The 19,647-nt window shown below is 44.5% G+C and overlaps 1 protein-coding gene across 1 annotated transcript in view; it reads left to right on the top strand.

The window, feature by feature from the left end:
* The first annotated feature begins 282 nt into the window (after positions 1 to 282).
* The window catches only part of FIBP (FGF1 intracellular binding protein), a 65,595-nt gene continuing 46,230 nt past the window's right edge, over positions 283 to 19,647 (top strand). Inside the window, exons 1-5 of the mRNA XM_053720040.1 lie at positions 283 to 394; positions 8,277 to 8,372; positions 8,878 to 9,076; positions 15,609 to 15,735; positions 15,824 to 15,924. Of these exons, the coding sequence (XP_053576015.1) occupies positions 8,288 to 8,372; positions 8,878 to 9,076; positions 15,609 to 15,735; positions 15,824 to 15,924 (512 nt within the window). The 5' untranslated portion in view covers positions 283 to 394; positions 8,277 to 8,287. The remainder of the gene's footprint in view (positions 395 to 8,276; positions 8,373 to 8,877; positions 9,077 to 15,608; positions 15,736 to 15,823; positions 15,925 to 19,647) is intronic.

Raw genomic sequence — 19,647 nt, forward strand, 5'->3', positions numbered from 1 at the left:
TTAAAATTGCTGCTCTATCTGAATCAAAGAAAAAAATGTGGGTATAGTATACTTTTAATGTTGTATCTACTTACAAATTAAAGTTATTGAGTTCTAGTTTAATTCATTCATATACTAGTAGTTAATCAGATGGATTTCTGTTCTGGTCAGCTAATTAATAAACTCTGCTAATATAAGCCTTGGATTTCCTTTGAAGCTACTAATTACCCGTGGTTAGCGATCGCCATCTGCTGGTTGCAAGGTGTTATTACTGTTGTTATATCCGGGAGCTGCAATGACACAGGAAGCTATCCTGACATCATAATGAAAACCCTCTATGCTCGCTGGTAGCAACCGGAAGTTGTTTTTCCCTAGAACGGACATCAGTTACGGGGCACTGGGACATCCCGAGAGGGTAAAAGGGGGGTGAGCGAGGGTCGGGCGTGCTGGGAGCTAGAGGTGTCAGTTATGGACAGAGGTGGATAGTGGTCACATTCTCAGGGCGGGGAGCATTTATGGGTTCATGAGGGTTACTGGTGGGATAGGAGGCACAGGGTCTGTCACTGTTAGGTATAGATAGACTACATAGCTCATGTATGAGGTTGGGTCACGGACTGATGATATCATAGACTGGGTATGGTGTGTGGTGGTCACAGACTGATGATGTCAAAAATTTGGTACGTCATGTGTGTGACACGAGTTGATGACATCAGCTGTGTGTGACTAATGATGTCATAGGTTGTGTATAATTATTTAATTATGCTTATGAGCATTACTGTTTTTTCCCATTACAGGTGGCAAGTCGGCAACCCTAGTCTAATAAATTGTGCATGACAGGGACTGATGACATCACAGGTTGTGTATGTCGTGTGTGGAAGGAACCAGTGATGTCATAGGTTGGATATGCCATGTGACATGAACTGATAATGTCATAGGTAGGGTATGATAGGGGGTCATGGAATGATGATGGTAAAGGCAGGGTATGGTGTACGTGTGCTAGACTGATGATGTCATAGACTGTGCAATACAGGGCTTGACAAACCAAGGTGCCAGTTAACTGTCTCCTTAAAATTAGGCCCTGATGTCCTGGTTTACACCCCCCAATACACCATTAGGTACCCCCCACTTACTCCTACCAGCCACATTAAAAATGTAGTTTGGTGGGGCTGGGTCTTTTCTGCTTTGCAGCAGTGAAATACAAATCCATATTTTGTGAATCCCTCTCTCTAACACCTACTGTGAAGCCCCTTTACCAATGACGTGAGGTGAGAGAGAGTTAAAGGCATATGAAACTTTTCCTTTTGTGATTTAGACAGAGCATACATTTTTTTAAATATGGTCTGGCTCCTGATGGTTTTAGATATGTAATAGGGAGCCGTGATCCGATGATGTTAGATATGTAATAGGGAGCCGTGAGCTGATGGTGTTAGTGCTCTAATAGGGAGCTGTGAGCTGATAGTGTTAGAGCTGTAATAGGGAGCTGTGAGCTGATGGTGTTAGAGCTGTAATAGGGAGCCGTGAGCTGATGATGTTAGAGCTGTAATAGGGAGCCGTGAGCTGATGGTGTTAGAGCTGTAATAGGGAGCCGTGAGCTGATGATGTTAGAGCTGTAATAGGGAGCCGTGAGCTGATGATGTTAGAGCTGTAATAGGGAGCTGTGAGCTGATGATGTTAGAGCTGTAATAGGGAGCCATGAGCTGATGGTGTTAGATCTGTAATAGGGAGCCGTGAGCTGATGATGTTAGAGCTGTAATAGATAGCCGTGAGCTGATGATGTTAGAGCTGTAATAGGGAGCTGTGAGCTGATGATGTTAGAGCTGTAATAGGGAGCCATGAGCTGATGATGTTAAAGCTGTAATAGGGAGCTGTGAGCTGATGATGTTAGAGCTGTAATAGGGAGCCGTGAGCTGATGGTGTTAGAGCTGTAATAGATAGCCGTGAGCTGATGATGTTAGAGCTGTAATAGGGAGCCGTGAGCTGATGGTGTTAGAGCTGTAATAGGGAGCCGTGAGCTGATGATGTTAGAGCTGTAATAGGGAGCTGTGAGCTAATTATGTTAGAGCTGTAATAGGGAGCCGTGAGCTGATGGTGTTAGAGCTGTAATAGGGAGCCGTGAGCTGATGTTGTTAGAGCTGTAATAGGGAGCTGTGAGCTGATGATGTTAGATATGTAATAGGGAGCCGTGAGCTGATGGTGTTAGTGCTGTAATAGGGAGCTGTGAGCTGATGGTGTTAGAGCTGTAATAAGGAGCCGTGAGCTGATGATGTTAGAGCTGTAATAGCGAGCCGTGAGCTGATGATGTTAGAGCTGTAATAGGGAGCCGTGGGCTGATGATGTTAGAGCTGTAATAGGGAGCCGTGAGCTGATGATGTTAGAGCTGTAATAGGGAGCTGTGAGCTGATGATGTTAGATCTGTAATAGGGAGCCGTGAGCTGATGATGTTAGATCTGTAATAGGGAGCCGTGAGCTGATGGTGTTAGATCTGTAATAGGGAGCCGTGAGCTGATGTTAGAGCTGTAATAGATAGCCGTGAGCTGATGATGTTAGAGCTGTAATAGGGAGCTGTGAGCTGATGGTGTTAGAGCTGTAATAGGGAGCTGTGAGCTAATTATGTTAGAGCTGTAATAGGGAGCCGTGAGCTGATGATGTTAGAGCTGTAATAGGGAGCTGTGAGCTGATGGTGTTAGAGCTGTAATAGGGAGCTGTGAGCTGATGATGTTAGAGCTGTAATAGGGAGCTGTGAGCTGATGGTGTTAGATCTGTAATAGGGAGCCGTGAGCTGATGGTGTTAGAGCTGTAATAGGGAGCCGTGAGCTGATGGTGTTAGAGCTGTAATAGGGAGCCGTGAGCTGATGGTGTTAGAGCTGTAATAGGGAGCCGTGAGCTGATGGTGTTAGAGCTGTAATAGGGAGCCGTGAGCTGATGATGTTAGAGCTGTAATAGGGAGCTGTGAGCTGATGGTGTTAGAGCTGTAATAGGGAGCTGTGAGCTGATGATGTTAGAGCTGTAATAGGGAGCTGTGAGCTGATGGTGTTAGATCTGTAATAGGGATCCGTGAGCTGATGATGTTAGAGCTGTAATAGGGAGCCGTGAGCTGATGATGTTAGAGCTGTAATAGGGAGCCGTGAGCTGATGATGTTAGAGCTGTAATAGGGAGCCGTGAGCTGATGTTGTTAGAGCTGTAATAGGGAGCTGTGAGCTGATGATGTTAGATATGTAATAGGGAGCCGTGAGCTGATGGTGTTAGTGCTGTAATAGGGAGCTGTGAGCTGATGGTGTTAGAGCTGTAATAGGGAGCTGTGAGCTGATGATGTTAGAGCTGTAATAGGGAGCCGTGAGCTGATGGTGTTAGAGCTGTAATAGGGAGCCGTGAGCTGATGATGTTAGAGCTGTAATAGGGAGCCGTGAGCTGATGGTGTTAGAGCTGTAATAGGGAACCGTGAGCTGATGATGTTAGAGCTGTAATAGGGAGCCGTGAGCTGATGATGTTAGAGCTGTAATAGGGAGCCTTGAGCTGATGATGTTAGAGCTGTAATAGGGAGCCGTGAGCTGATGATGTTAGAGCTGTAATAGGGAGCCGTGAGCTGATGATGTTAGAGCTGTAATAGGGAGCCGTGAGCTGATGATGTTAGAGCTGTAATAGGGAGCCGTGAGCTGATGATGTTAGAGCTGTAATAGGGAGCCGTGAGCTGATGATGTTAGAGCTGTAATAGGGAGCCGTGAGCTGATGATGTTAGAGCTGTAATAGGGAGCCGTGAGCTGATGATGTTAGAGCTGTAATAGGGAGCCGTGAGCTGATGATGTTAGAGCTGTAATAGGGAGCCGTGAGCTGATGGTGTTAGAGCTGTAATAGGGAGCCGTGAGCTGATGGTGTTAGAGCTGTAATAGGGAGCCGTGAGCTGATGATGTTAGAGCTGTAATAGGGAGCTGTGAGCTGATGGTGTTAGATCTGTAATAGGGAGCTGTGAGCTGATGATGTTAGAGCTGTAATAGGGAGCCGTGAGCTGATGGTGTTAGAGCTGTAATAGGGAGCTGTGAGCTGATGGTGTTAGAGCTGTAATAGGGAGCTGTGAGCTGATGATGTTAGAGCTGTAATAGGGAGCCGTGAGCTGATGATGTTAGAGCTGTAATAGGGAGATGTGAGCTGATGATGTTTGAGCTGTAATAGGGAGCCGTGAGCTGATGATGTTAGAGCTGTAATAGGGAGCTGTGAGCTGATGGTGTTAGAGCTGTAATAGGGAGTTGTGAGCTGATGATGTTAGAGCTGTAATAGGGAGCCGTGAGCTGATGGTGTTAGAGCTGTAATAGGGAGCCGTGAGCTGATGGTGTTAGAGCTGTAATAGGGAGCTGTGAGCTAATTATGTTAGAGCTGTAATAGGGAGCCGTGGGCTGATGATGTTAGAGCTGTAATAAGGAGCCGTGAGCTGATGATGTTAGAGCTGTAATAGGGAGCTGTGAGCAGATTATGTTAGAGCTGTAATAGGGAACTGTGAGCTGATGATGTTAGAGCTGTAATAGGGAGCCGTGAGCTGATGATGTTAGAGCTGTAATAGGGAGCCGTGAGCTGATGATGTTAGAGCTGTAATAGGGAGCCGTGAGCTGAGGATGTTAGAGCTGTAATAGGGAGCCGTGAGCTGAGGATGTTAGAGCTGTAATAGGGAGCCGTGAGCTGATGGTGTTATAGCTGTAATAGGGAGCTGTGAGCTGATGATGTTAGATCTGTAATAGGGAGCCGTGAGCTGATGGTGTTAGATCTGTAATAGGAAGTTGTGAGCTGATGTTAGAGCTGTAATAGGGAGCCGTGAGCTGATGATGATAGAGCTGTAATAGGGAGCTGTGAGCTGATGGTGTTAGAGCTGTAATAGGGAGCTGTGAGCTAATTATGTTAGAGCTGTAATAGGGAGCCGTGAGCTGATGATGTTAGAGCTGTAATAGGGAGCTGTGAGCTGATGGTGTTAGAGCTGTAATAGGGAGCTGTGAGCTGATGATGTTAGAGCTGTAATAGGGAGCTGTGAGCTGATGGTGTTAGATCTGTAATAGGGAGCCGTGGGCTGATGGTGTTAGAGCTGTAATAGGGAGCCGTGAGCTGATGGTGTTAGATCTGTAATAGGGAGCCGTGAGCTGATGATGTTAGAGCTGTAATAGGGAGCCGTGAGCTGATGATGTTAGAGCTGTAATAGGGAGCCGTGAGCTGATGGTGTTAGCTGTAATAGGGAGCCGTGAGCTGATGGTGTTAGAGCTGTAATAGGGAGCCGTGAGCTGATGATGTTAGAGCTGTAATAGGGAGCTGTGAGCTGATGGTGTTAGAGCTGTAATAGGGAGCTGTGAGCTGATGGTGTTAGAGATGTAATAGGGAGCTGTGAGCTGATGATGTTAGAGCTGTAATAGGGAGCTGTGAGCTGATGGTGTTAGATCTGTAATAGGGTTCCGTGAGCTGATGATGTTAGAGCTGTAATAGGGAGCCGTGAGCTGATGGTGTTACAGCTGTAATAGGGAGCTGTGAGCTGATGGTGTTAGAGCTGTAATAGGGAGCCGTGAGCTGATGTTGTTAGAGCTGTAATAGGGAGCTGTGAGCTGATGATGTTAGATATGTAATAGGGAGCCGTGAGCTGATGGTGTTAGTGCTGTAATAGGGAGCTGTGAGCTGATGGTGTTAGAGCTGTAATAGGGAGCTGTGAGCTGATGATGTTAGAGCTGTGATAGGGAGCCGTGAGCTGATGGTGTTAGAGCTGTAATAGGGAGCCGTGAGCTGATGATGTTAGAGCTGTAATAGGGAGCCGTGAGCTGATGGTGTTAGAGCTGTAATAGGGAGCCGTGAGCTGATGATGTTAGAGCTGTAATAGGGAGCCGTGAGCTGATGATGTTAGAGCTGTAATAGGGAGCCGTGAGCTGATGATGTTAGAGCTGTAATAGGGAGCCGTGAGCTGATGATGTTAGAGCTGTAATAGGGAGCCGTGAGCTGATGATGTTAGAGCTGTAATAGGGAGCCGTGAGCTGATGATGTTAGAGCTGTAATAGGGAGCCGTGAGCTGATGATGTTAGAGCTGTAATAGGGAGCTGTGAGCTGATGATGTTAGAGCTGTAATAGGGAGCCGTGAGCTGATGATGTTAGAGCTGTAATAGGGAGCCGTGAGCTGATGATGTTAGAGCTGTAATAGGGAGCCGTGAGCTGATGATGTTAGAGCTGTAATAGGGAGCCGTGAGCTGATGATGTTAGAGCTGTAATAGGGAGCCGTGAGCTGATGATGTTAGAGCTGTAATAGGGAGCCGTGAGCTGATGGTGTTAGAGCTGTAATAGGGAGCCGTGAGCTGATGGTGTTAGAGCTGTAATAGGGAGCCGTGAGCTGATGATGTTAGAGCTGTAATAGGGAGCTGTGAGCTGATGATGTTAGAGCTGTAATAGGGAGCTGTGAGCTGATGGTGTTAGATCTGTAATAGGGAGCTGTGAGCTGATGGTGTTAGAGCTGTAATAGGGAGCCGTGAGCTGATGGTGTTAGAGCTGTAATAGGGAGCCGTGAGCTGATGGTGTTAGAGCTGTAATAGGGAGCCGTGAGCTGATGGTGTTAGAGCTGTAATAGGGAGCTGTGAGCTGATGATGTTAGAGCTGTAATAGGGAGCTGTGAGCTGATGATGTTAGAGCTGTAATAGGGAGCCGTGAGCTGATGATGTTAGAGCTGTAATAGGGAGCTGTGAGCTGATGATGTTAGAGCTGTAATAGGGAGCTGTGAGCTGATGATGTTAGAGCTGTAATAGGGAACTGTGAGCTGATGATGTTAGAGCTGTAATAGGGAGCCGTGAGCTGATGTTGTTAGAGCTGTAATAGGGAGCCGTGAGCTGATGATGTTAGAGATGTACTAGGGAGCTGTGAGCTGATGATGTTAGAGCTGTAATAGGGAGCTGTGAGCTGATAGTGTTAGAGCTGTAATAGGGAACTGTGAGCTGATGATGTTAGAGCTGTAATAGGGAGCCGTGAGCTGATGATGTTAGAGCTGTAATAGGGAGCCGTGAGCTGATGATGTTAGAGCTGTAATAGGGAACTGTGAGCTGATGATGTTAGAGCTGTAATAGGGAGCCGTGAGCTGATGATGTTAGAGCTGTAATAGGGAGCTGTGAGCTGATGATGTTAGAGCTGTAATAGGGAGCCGTAAGCTGATGATGTTAGAGCTGTAATAGGGATCCGTGAGCTGATGATGTTAGAGCTGTAATAGGGAGCTGTGAGCTGATGGTGTTAGAGCTTTAATAGGGAGCCGTGAGCTAATTATGTTAGAGCTATAATAGGGAGCCGTGAGCTGATGATGTTAGAGCTGTAATATGGAGCCGTGAGCTGATGATGTTAGAGCTGTAATAGGGAGCCGTGAGCAGATTATGTTAGAGCTGTAATAGGGAGCCGTGAGCTGATGATGTTAGAGCTGTAATAGGGAGCCGTGAGCTGATAGTCATATCTGTGGCACAAAGTAATCACTGTATATAACACGCATGTATAACAGAGAGCAGTGCTCTGATTTGATGAGCTTGATAGTAAAACATCGTCCTCACTGAAACAGGAAGTATTCTTGCTCTAAGTTAGTTATAGCCCATTTTATTTCATTAGACGCTAAGGGACATAAGAATGCAAAAAGCAAGTGCTATAATATTTTTTATTGCACTACTACGTGTATATAATGATGTTTATAATCGGAGTAGCTCAGGAGCAGTAGTGCACTACTGGGAGCTAGCTGAGCACATCTGGTGAGCAAATGACAAGAGAAAAATATGTGTACTCAGAATGTAGAACCCAGGAGGGGATCTCAGAAAAATGTGCGCTCTCTGTAAAAGGAATCTAAACACAATCAAAGGAATCTAAACAACATAATAAAAGGAATCTAAACAACACAATAAAAGGAATCTAAACATCACAATAAAAGGAATCTAAACAACACAATAAAGCACAAAGAATGTATAAAATTGTGGGAACCAATGTTCACAATAGTTCAAAAATATTACTGTGAAGTCTCTTCACCAATCAACGGATCCGGTTTGATTGCATTCTCTGTTTAGGATCAGTGTCGGAGATAATAACTTAGGCAGCTCCCCTTGACCCGGTGTGAGGTGGATCTATTAGGTTAAAGCAAAAAGAGGGCGCCCTCTTTTTGCTTTAACCAAATATGTGTACCCACTATCTAGCTCCTGGTAGTAAACTGTTGCTGAGGATATGTAGATATGCTTTTCAACAAAGGATACCAAATAAATAGGTCTGATGCATGTTGATAAATATGTGATACAATTACAGCCATTCGTGTTCCTTTTTTCTTCTTCAGACGTCACTATCATGGCTAATGAGCTGGACGTGTTTGTGGGCAATACCACCCTGATAGATGAGGAGGTGTATCAGCTGTGGCTGGACGGATATTCAGGTACTAAGGCCATGTTTACTAGAATGTCTATCTAATCATGGGGCAGCGTAAGTTATATAAAAAAAAAAAAAATATATATATATATATATATACAGCCCCCAGAAAAACAGAACTAATAATGTGTTTAGTTTTTATGGCCCCAAGAAAACGGGGAACTTGTTGTGAGGGAGCAGAAAAGGTTGGCGCAACTCAAAAGTGCCGTCTGGATGCGAGAACAGCAGACAGAGGGTACCTTACAACTTATCCGGAATCTTGCCCTGTGCCAGTGGACATTTTTTAGGAAATACATTATTATATGTGAATTTAATAGCCATAAATTGATATGTGGCTCTTAAATGGCTACTGTAATGACCCAATCAGCAGCTGCTGATTACTGGGTCTGCAATATTTATATTATGTTTTTAATAAATATATATTAAATCTTTATGTATAAATAAATGTTATAAATATAGTTGTGCATTATATTATTCTTATTCACCTCTCGTATACCCTCTGCCACTTGCAGTGAGTGACGCTGTCAACATGCGCTTGAAGAGCGGGATCTTGGAGCAGACGGGCGCTGGAGCTGATGTCTTGGAGAGTGACACAATGGATCACTACCGAACCTTCCAGATGATTGAGAGGCTCCTTCATTCTCCGCCGAAATTAGTACAGCAACTGCTGTTCCAGATACCTCCCAGCAAGCAGAGCATGCTGATAGAGAAGTGAGGGCTCGGGTTATGGGGAGCTAGGATACAGAAAGTATGTGTTTGTCTACAACTACGCAATAAGTACTCAGAGCTCCGAGCGGACCCACATTTTGCAGGATTTGTACCATTTAATTTCTGTGTATGTTCTAGTTCCATAAACAGTAGAACAGAAAACATGCCCATCCCAACCTGACCGCCAGCTTCCCCCTGACTTCACCTGTTCCACCAGCACATCACCATGACGCTCCCCCCCCCACCTCCCCGATCAGACTTTACCTTGTTTCCCAGCCACAACACAAATACATCTGTTCTGTCTACTAATATAGACCTAAACAGACACAGAAAACCTAAATTATTCATTAAATGCAGAAGGAAAAGCATTTTCCTGCCCCAAATGTTTGACTTCATTATCAGATTTTTATAACGATCTTTTGTGTGCGCTTCTTTACTAACAAGTAAAGTAATAAGTAAAGATTCTAACATTTTTATGTCCTCATTAAGACTGTGCAATTAATCATGATATGACGTTATTAAAACAAACAAAAAAAAACAGTCTGGATTGTCAGTCACACAAACCTCCTCTAGTGGGGCAGGAAGTCTCATACCAGTGTCACAGCACATAACGCTACCGCCGCCATTTTACTAGAGTCATGGTTTGTTGCTTCAGCCTGAGGTGTGCACACACTTGAAATTTGTTGAACTGGTAGGGCGCACTTTCTCTTGTAAGGTGTATCCAGTCCACGGATTCATCCATTACTTGTGGGATATTCTCCTTCCCAACAGGAAGCTGCAAGAGGACACCCACAGCAGAGCTGTCTATATAGCTCCTCCACTAACTGCCACTCCCAGTCATTCTCTTGCAGCTCTCGACAAGAAAGGAAGTATCAAGAGATATGTGGTGACTTAGTGTAGTTTATCTTCAATCAAAAGTTTGTTATTTTTAAACGGTACCGGCGTTGTACTGTTATTGCCTCAAGCAGAAATTAGAAGAAGAGTTCTGCCTGAGGTTTTTGATGATCTTAGCGGTTTGTAACTAAGGTCCACTGCTGTTCTCACACATAACTGAAGAGTATGGGAAAACTTCAGCTGCAGAATTACCTGCTCTGAGGTATGTTCAGTATATTTTTTTCTAGAGAGTTGATAAGGTCTAGAAAATGCTGACAGTGCCTGATATATTTAAGGTAAGCCTGATTACAGTGATTTAACAAAAGACTGGGATCATGCTTGCAGTAAAGGGTAATATTCATGTTAATTGCTCTTATTACTTAGTATGTAAAACGTTTGCATGATATATAAAAAACGTTTTTTACTGAGGGTGATAAATCTTTATTTGGAGCCTAGTTTTCCACATGGCTGACTAGATTTCTCCTAGGAGTAGTTATTTATGTACTCTCACTTTGAGTACATGGTGGGAGGGGCCTATTTTCGCGCTCTAATTGCGCAGTAGTTTTTGCAGTCTGAGACATCCAGCTTCCCTGAAGGAGTCTCCTGACATATAGGACCTCTGTAAAGGGTTTTTGTTCCTACAAAAGTCGTTTTAAGGGCAGGTAGGAGCCACAGTAGAGCTGTGGCAGTTTGTTTGTGACTGTTTAGAACGGTTTTATCGTTTTTCTGATCCGTTTTTGAGCCTGAGGGGTTAATCATCCATTTGCAAGTGGGTGCAATGCTACTTTAGTCTATTATACACACTGTAAAAATTTCGTAGAGTTTACTGCTTTTTTTCACTGTTTTGTAGTTTATGTGATTGTTTTTTTCTCTTAAAGGCACAGTACCGTTTTTATATTCTGCTTTTTCACATTTATTAAAGTGTTTTCCAAGCTTGCTGGTCTTATTACTAGTCTGTTAAACATGTCTGACATAGAGGAAACTCCTTGTTCATTATGTTTAGAAGCCATTGTGGAACCCCCTCTTAGAATGTGTACCAAATGCACTGATCTTACTATAAATTATAAAGACCATATTCTGGCTTTAAAAGATTTATCACCAGAGGAAATCTCCCCACGTGTCAGAACCTATAACTCCCGCTCAAGGGACGCCAAGTACATCTAGCGCGCCCATTGCGTATACCTTACAAGACATAGCGGCAGTTATGAATCATACCCTTACAGAGGTATTGTCCAAACTGTCAGGGTTACAAGGAAAGCGAGACAGCTCTGGGGCTAGAACAAATACAGAGCTCTCTGACGCTTTAGTAGCTATGTCTGATACACCCTCACAATGTGCAGAAGCCGAAGCAGGAGCGCTTCTATCTGTGGGTGATTTTTTCTGATTCAGGGAAGACACTTCAACCTGATTCTGATATGTCTACATTTAAATTTAAACTTGAATACCTCCGCGTGTTGCTCAGGGAGGTTTTAGAAACTCTGGATGACTGTGACGCCATTGTAGTCCCAGAGAAATTGTGTAAATTGGATAAATACTATGCAGTACCTGTTTACACTGATGTCTTTCCAATCCTTAAGAGGTTTTCAGAAATTATTACTAAGGAATGGGATAGACCAGATGTAGCGTTCTCTCCCCCTCCTGTTTTTAAAAAGATGTTTCCTATAGATGCCGCTACACGGGACTTATGGCAGACGGTCCCTAAGGTGGAGGGAGCAGTCTCTACCCTAGCGAAGCGTACAACTATCCCTGTCGAGGACAGTTGTGCTTTTCTAGATCCAATGGACAAAAAATTACCGGGTTACCTTAAGAAATTTTTTATTCAACAAGGTTGTATTCTCCAGCCTCTTGCATGCATTGCCCCAGTCACTGCTGCTGCGGCCTTCTGGTTTGAGTCTCTAGAAGAGGCTCTACAGGTAGAAACCCCGTTGGATGATATCCTTGACAAGCTTAAAGCTCTTAAGCTAGCCAATTCATTTGTTTCTGACGCCGTTGTTCATTTAACCAAGTTAACGGCTAAAAATTCAGGTTTTGCTATTCAGGCGCGTAGGGCGCTATGGCTTAAATCCTGGTCAGCTGACGTTACTTCAAAGTCTAAGCTTCTCAACATTCCCTTCAAGGGGCAGACCCTATTCGGGCCTGGACTGAAGGAGATCATTTCTGATATGACTGGAGGAAAAGGCCACGCCCTTCCTCAGGATAGATCCAACAAATTAAGGACCAAACAGTCTAATTTTCATTCCTTTCGAAACTTCAAGAGTGGCGCAGCTTCAACTTCCTCTAATACAAAACAAGAGGGAAATTTTGCCCAGTCCAAGCCGGTCTGGAGACCTAACCAGGCTTGGAACAAGGGGAAACAGGCCAAAAAGCCTGCTGCTGCCTCTAAGACAGCATGAAGGATCAGCCCCCGATCCGGAAACGGATCTAGTAGGGGGCAGACTTTCACTTTTCGCCCAGGCTTGGGCAAGAGATGTCCAGGATCCCTGGGCGTTGTAAATTGTGTCCCAGGGATATCTTCTGGATTTCAAAGCTTCTTCCCCAAAAGGGAGATTTCATCTCTCACAATTATCTGCAAACCAGATAAAGAGAGAGGCATTCTTACATTGTGTTCAAGACCTCCTAGTTATGGGAGTGATCCACCCAGTTCCAAAGGAGGAACAGGGGTAGGGCTTCTATTCAAATCTGTTTGTAGTTCCCAAGAAAGAGGGAACCTTCAGACCAATCTTAGATCTCAAGATCTTAAACAAATTTTTCAGGGTCCCATCCTTCAAGATGGAGACTATTCGAACCATCCTACCTATGATCCAGGAGTGTCAATATATGACTACCGTGGACTTAAAGGATGCTTATCTTCACATTCCGATACACAAAGATCATCATCGGTTTCTCAGGTTCGCCTTCCTAGACAGGCACTACCAGTTTGTGGCTCTTCCCTTTGGGTTAGCCGTGGCACCAAGAATCTTTACGAAGGTTCTAGGGTCCCTCCTAGCGGTCCTAAGGTTGCAGGGTATAGCAGTAGCCCCTTACCTAGACGACAATCTGATACAGGCGTCGACTTTTCAAATCGCCAAGTCCCATACGGACATTGTTCTGGCATTCCTGAAGTCTCATGGGTGGAAGGTGAACGAAGAAAAGAGTTCTCTATCCCCTCTCACAAGAGTTTCCTTCCTAGGAACTCTGATAGATTCTGTGGAAATGAAGATTTACCTGACAGAGGCCAGGTTGTCAAAACTTTTAAATTCCTGCCGTGTTCTTTATTCCACTTTTCGCCCTTCAGTGGCTCAGTGTATGGAAGTAATCGGTTTAATGGTAGCTGCAATGGACATAGTGCCATTTGCCCGCCTACATCTCAGACCGCTGCAACTTTGCATGCTCAGTCAGTGGAATGGGAATTACACAGATTTGTCCCCTCTACTAAATCTGGATCAAGAGACCAGGGATTCTCTTCTCTGGTGGCTATCTCAGGTCCATCTGTCCAAGGGTATAACCTTCCGCAGGCCAGATTGGACAATAGTAACGACAGATGCCAGCCTTCTGGGCTGGGGTGCAGTCTGGAACTCCCTGAAGGCTCAGAATGTTTATCGGAAGGCACTCCTTCCGATAAACATTCTGGAACTAAGAGCGATATTCAATGCTCTTCAGGCTTGGCATCAGATTGCTGCGGTCAGGTTCATCAGATTTCAGTCGGACAAGGAGTTCCCTAGCAATGTTGGATTCTATGGGCAGAGGTTCACTCTTGCCATCTATCAGCTATCCATATCCCAGGAGTAGAGAACTGGGAGGCGGATTTTCTAAGTCGGCAGACTTTTCATCCGGGGGAGTGGGAACTCCATCCGGAGGTATTTGCACAGTTGATTCAACTTTGGGGCAAACCAGAACTGGATCTCATGGCGTCTCGTCAGAACGCCAAGATTCCACCATTTCCTCTGCTCTCTCGTCTGATTGCCAAGATCAAGCAGGAGAGAGCTTCGGTGATTTTGATAGCACATGCGTGGCCACGCAGGACTTGGTATGCAGATCTGGTGGACATGTCATCCTTTCCACCATGGACTCTGCCGCTGAGGCAGGACCTTCTACTTCAGGGTCCTTTCAACCATCCAAATCTAATTTCTCTGCGTCTGACTGCTTGGAGATTGAACGCTTGATTTTATCAAAACGTGGTTTCTCTGAGTCGGTCCCTGATACCTTAATTTAGGCTCTAAAGCCGGTCACCAGGAAAATCTATCATAAGATATGGTGTAGATATCTTCATTGGTGTGAATCCAAGGGTTACTCATGGAGTAAGGTCAGGATTCCTAGGATATTATCTTTTCTCCAAGAAGGATTGGAGAAGGGATTGTCAGCTAGTTCCTTAAAGGGACAGATTTATGCTCTGTCTATTCTTTTGCACAAGCTGATACTCCAGACGTTCAGGCGATTTGTCAGGCTTTAGTTAGAATCAAGCCTGTGTTTAAACCTGTTGCTCCACCATGGAGTTTAAATTTAGTTCTTAAGGTTCTGCAAGGGGTTTCGTTTGAACCTTTGCATTCCATAGATATTAAACTTTTATCTTGGAAAGTTCTGTTTTTAGTAGCTATCTCCTCGGCTCGAAGAGTTTCGGAGTTATCTGCCTTACAATGTGATTCCCCTTATTTCATTTTCCATGCAGATAAGGTAGTGTTACGTACCAAACCTGGTTTTCTTCCTAAGGTAGTATCTAATAAAAATATCAATCAGAAGATTGTTGTTCCTTCACTATGTCTTAATCCTTCTTCAAAGAAGGAATGTCTATTACACAATCTTGATGTGGTTCGTGCTTTAAAATTTTGGCTAAGAAGCATAATCCACTTAGCTTATGAGACTGCTGGCCAGCAGCCTCCTGAAAGAATTACAGCTCATTCCACTAGAGCAGTAGCTTCCACATGGGCTTTTAAGAATGAGGCTTCTGTTGAACAGATTTGTAAGGCGGCGACTTGGTCTTCGCTTCATACGTTTTCTAAATTCTACAAATTTGATACTTTTGCTTCTTCGGAGGCTATTTTTGGGAGATAGGTCTTACAGGCAGTGGTGCCTTCCGTTTAAGCGCCTGCCTTGTCCCTCCCTTCATCCGTGTCCTATAGCTTTGGTATTGGTATCCCACAAGTAATGGATGAATCCGTGGACTGGATACACCTTACAAGAGAAAACAAAATTTATGCTTACCTGATAAATTTATTTCTCTTGTGGTGTATCCAGTCCACGGCCCGCCCTGTCATTTTAAGGCAGTTGTTTTTTATTTTTAAAACTACAGTCACCACTGCACCCTATAGTTTCTCCTTTCTCTTGCTTGTCTTCGGTCGAATGACTGGGAGTGGCAGTTAGGGGAGGAGCTATATAGACAGCTCTGCTGTGCGTGTCCTCTTGCAGCTTCCTGTTGGGAAGGAGAATATCCCACAAGTAATGGATGAATCCGTGGACTGGATACACCACAAGAGAAATAAATTTATCAGATAAGCATAAATTTTGTTTTTATCTGGCGTATTCAGTCTGCTGTGCAAATTGCAAAGGGTACAAGCCGCTGTTTTGATTTATTTGTTTTACATATCTTTCAGGCCGAGTCCCATATTTATGAGGTAATAGGGAGGTGTCTGTCTGTCATCTTTTCCCTTACCCTCTTCCTCTGCTTTTACATCACTTTGTCGTTTAGATATTATGCCTTTGATGAAGCTTTTGTCAGGGAAGTTCTTGGTAAGAAACTTTCTAAGGGAACAAAGAAAGATCTGGATGATGTCAGTGCAAAGACCGGGGTCACCCTAAAGAGCTGCCGGCGCCAGGTAAGCACTGCTCGCCACGGGTTAAACTTGCACAAGTCAGTGAGGGGATCCTCAGAAATGATGTCCTTTTATTTTCTTTTTCCTGCAGTTTGATAACTTCAAGAGAGTGTTTAAGGTTGTGGAAGAGATGAGGGGCGCCCTCGTGGAGAACATTCAGCAGAACTTCCTGTTGTCAGATAAGTTAGCCAGGTAGGTTTGTAGCGATGTATGTGTCATCTCCTGTAGCGCCCTACATAGTGTCATTAGAACTGTGTGTGTCCTCTAGTATGTGTCATCTCCTGTAGCGCCCTACATAGTGTCATTAGAACTGTGTCTGCCCTCTAGTATGTGTCATCTCCTTTAGCGCCCTACATAGTGTCATTAGAACTGTGTGTGCCCTCTAGTATGTGTCATCTCCTGTAGCGCCCTACATAGTGTCATTAGAACTGTGTGTGTCCTCTAGTATGTGTCATCTCCTGTAAAGCCCTACATAGTGTCATTAGAACTGTGTGTCCTCTAGTATGTGTCATCTCCTGTAGCGCTCCTACATAGTGTCATTAGAACTGTGTGTCCTCTAGTATGTGTCATCTCCTGTAGCGCCCTACATAGTGTCATTAGAACTGTGTGTCCTCTAGTATGTGTCATCTCCTGTAGCGCCCTACATAGTGTCATTAGAACTGTGTGTGCCCTCTAGTATGTGTCATCTCCTGTAGCGCCCTACATAGTGTCATTAGAACTGTGTGTGTCCTCTAGTATGTGTCATCTCCTGTAGCGCCCTACATAGTGTCATTAGAACTGTGTGTGCCCTCTAGTATGTGTCATCTCCTGTAGCGCCCTACATAGTGTCATTACCTGATAAATGTATTTATTTCTTGACACAATGAGTCCACGGATCATCAATAATTACTGTTGGGAATATCACTCCTGCCCAGCAGGAGGCAGCAAAGAGCACCACAGCAAAGCTGTCAAATATCTCCTCTCTTCCCTCCCACCCCAGTCATTCGACCGAAGTAAAGGAGAGAAAGGAAGAAACAAGGCGCAGAGGTGTCTGAAGTTTATAACATACTAACAACCTGTCTAAATAACAGGGTGGGCCGTAGACTCATCGTGTCAAGAAAGAAAGAAATTTATCAGGTAAGCATAAATGTTTTCTTTCTAATGACACGATGAGTCCATGGATCATCATTAATTACTGTTCGGAATCAATACCCAAGCTAGAGTACACAGATGATAAGGGAGGGACAAGACAGGAAACCTAAACGGAAGGCACCACTGCTTGAAAAACCTTTCTCCCAAAAGAGTCAAATTTATAGAAGTTTGGAAAAATGTGAAGAGAGGACCAGGTTACAGGCTTGCAAATCTGTTCCATAAAGGCTTCATTTTGAATGCTCAGGAAGAGGGAACAACTCTCACAGAAAGAGCTGTTACTCCCTTGGGAGGCTGCTGTCCAGCAGTTTCATAGGCAAAACAAATGGTACTGCTCAGCCACAAAGTAAAAGAAGTAGCCGTAGCTTTCTGTCTCTTACGTTAAACAGAAGACTGACGAAAATCCTTAGTCGCCTGTAAAAAGAATCATAGTGCACGTACCACGTTCAGATTGTGTAAAAACTGTTCCTCATGAAAAGAAGGATTAGGACACAAGGAAGGAACAACAATCTCCTGATTAATGTTCCGTTCTGAAACTAATTTATGGAGAAACCCTAATTTAGTACGTAAACCCACCTTATCCAAATAAAAAATAAGGTAAGGAGACTCATACTGTAAAGCCGAGAGCTCTGACACTCTACAAGCAGAGGAAATGGCAACAAGAAACAAAACTTTCCAAGATAACAACTTAATATCTAAGGAATGCAGCGGCTCAAACTGAGCCCCTTGAAGAACCTTAAGAACTAAAGACTCCATGGAGGAGTAACTGATTTATACACAGGCCTGATCTAGACCAAGGCCTGACCAAACGATTGTACGTCTGGGAGGTCTGCCAGACGGTTATGTAACAAAATAGTTATTCGACCCTTTAGGGAACTTGCCGATAATCCCTTCTCCAAACCTTAAAGAAAGGACATCTAGGAATCTGAACTCTAGTCGAAGAGTAGCCCTTGGAATCACACCAGTATAAATATTTACACCATATCTTATGGTAAATTTTAATAGTCACTGGTTTACGAGCCTGAATCATGGTCTCAATGACAGATTCCGAAAATCCATGCATGGATAAAATAAAGCATTCATCTTCAAGTAGTCAGCTTCAGAGAAACTAGATTTGGATGAAAGAAGGGTCCTTGAAGTAGAAGGTCCTTCCTCAACAGAAGTCTCTAAGGTGGAAGAGGTGACATGTCCACCAGAACTGCATACCAAATCCTGCGAGGCCACGCCGGTGAAATGAGGATTACAGACGCCCTCTCCTGCTTAATTCGAGCCACGACTCGAGGAAGAAAAGCAAACGGAGGAAATAGGTATGCGAGACTGAAATTCCAAGGTACCGCCAGAGCATCTATCAGTACAGCCTGAGGGTTCCTTGACCTCGACCCGTACCTCGGAAGCTTGGCATTCTGTCGAGAAGTCATGAGATCCAATTACAACTGACCCCATTTGAGAATCAGGCTGGAAAAACACTTCCGGATGGAGTTCCCACTCCCCGGGTGAAAGGTCTGCCTGCTTACGAAGTACGCCTCCCAGATGTCCACTTTGTGAATGTGGATCGCCGACAGACAGCAATTGTGGGTCTCCTCCCACTGAACGATCTTGGCTACTTCTGTCATGGCCAAGGAACTCCGAGTTCCTCCCTGACGGTTAATGTAAGCCCTTGAGTTTATATTGCCCGAATGGAACCTGATGAATCAGGCCGAAGCTAACTGAGGCCAGGGGAGGATTGAAGATTGCTCTCAATTCCAGAATGTTTATGGGTAGAACAGACCAAGTCCATGTTTCCTGCTCTTAGAGAGCCCCAAACTGCTCCCCAGCTCAAAAGGCTGGCATCTGTTTTCACAATCACCCAGGAAGAACTGCGAAAGCAGGTTCCCTGGGAGAGAAAATCCTGAGACAACCACCAAAGTAGAGAATCCTGCACCGGCTGTAACCGCGGAGACAGATCCGCATAATCTCCGTTCTACTACCCGTGTAAGCTTAACTGCCGAGGTCTGTGGTGGAAACGGGCGAACGGGATGATGTCCATTGCCGCTACCATCAGCCCAATTACCTCCATGCACTGAGCCACAGATGGCCGAGGAGAGGACTAAAGTGCTAGGCAAGAATCGAAATTTTTTGATCTCCTGACTACTGTCAGACTTCATTGATGAGGAGACTAATATAGTTCTCCAAGAAAACTACCCTTGTAGTTGGAACTAAGGAACTCTCTTCCAAATTCACCTTCCATCCGTGAGACCGCAGTAAAAATAACCACATTTCCATGTGTGATCTTGCTTGTTGAAAGGAAGGTGCCTGAACCAGACTGTTATCCAGATAAGGTGCCCGCAATCGGAGCAGCACCAGCAGGAATCCCAGAACCATTGAGAAAATTCTGGGAGCTGTGGCAAGGCCAAAGAAAGAGCCACGAACTGGAAGTGTTTGTCTAGAAAAGCAAACCTTAGAAACTTGTGATAGTCCTTGTGGATGGGAACATGCAAGTATGCGTCCTTCAAATCCACCGTGGTCATAATTGACCCTCTTGGACCAAAGAATGAATGGAACGAATAGTTTCCATCTTGAAGGATGGCACTCTGAGAAACTTGTTTAGACTTTTGAAATCTAAAAATGGTCTGAAGGTTCCCTCCTTCTTGGGAACCACAAACAGATTGGAATAGAATCCCAGACCTCATTCTTTCATTGGAACAGGAACAATCACTCCCAGGTCGGAGAGGTCCCGTACACAGTGTAAGAACGCCTCTCCTTTTGTCTGGTCTACAGATAAAATTGAAAGCAAAACCTGCCCCTGGG

Source organism: Bombina bombina, chromosome 7 (genome assembly GCF_027579735.1).
Source record: "Bombina bombina isolate aBomBom1 chromosome 7, aBomBom1.pri, whole genome shotgun sequence".
NCBI classification, from domain to species: domain Eukaryota; kingdom Metazoa; phylum Chordata; class Amphibia; order Anura; family Bombinatoridae; genus Bombina; species Bombina bombina.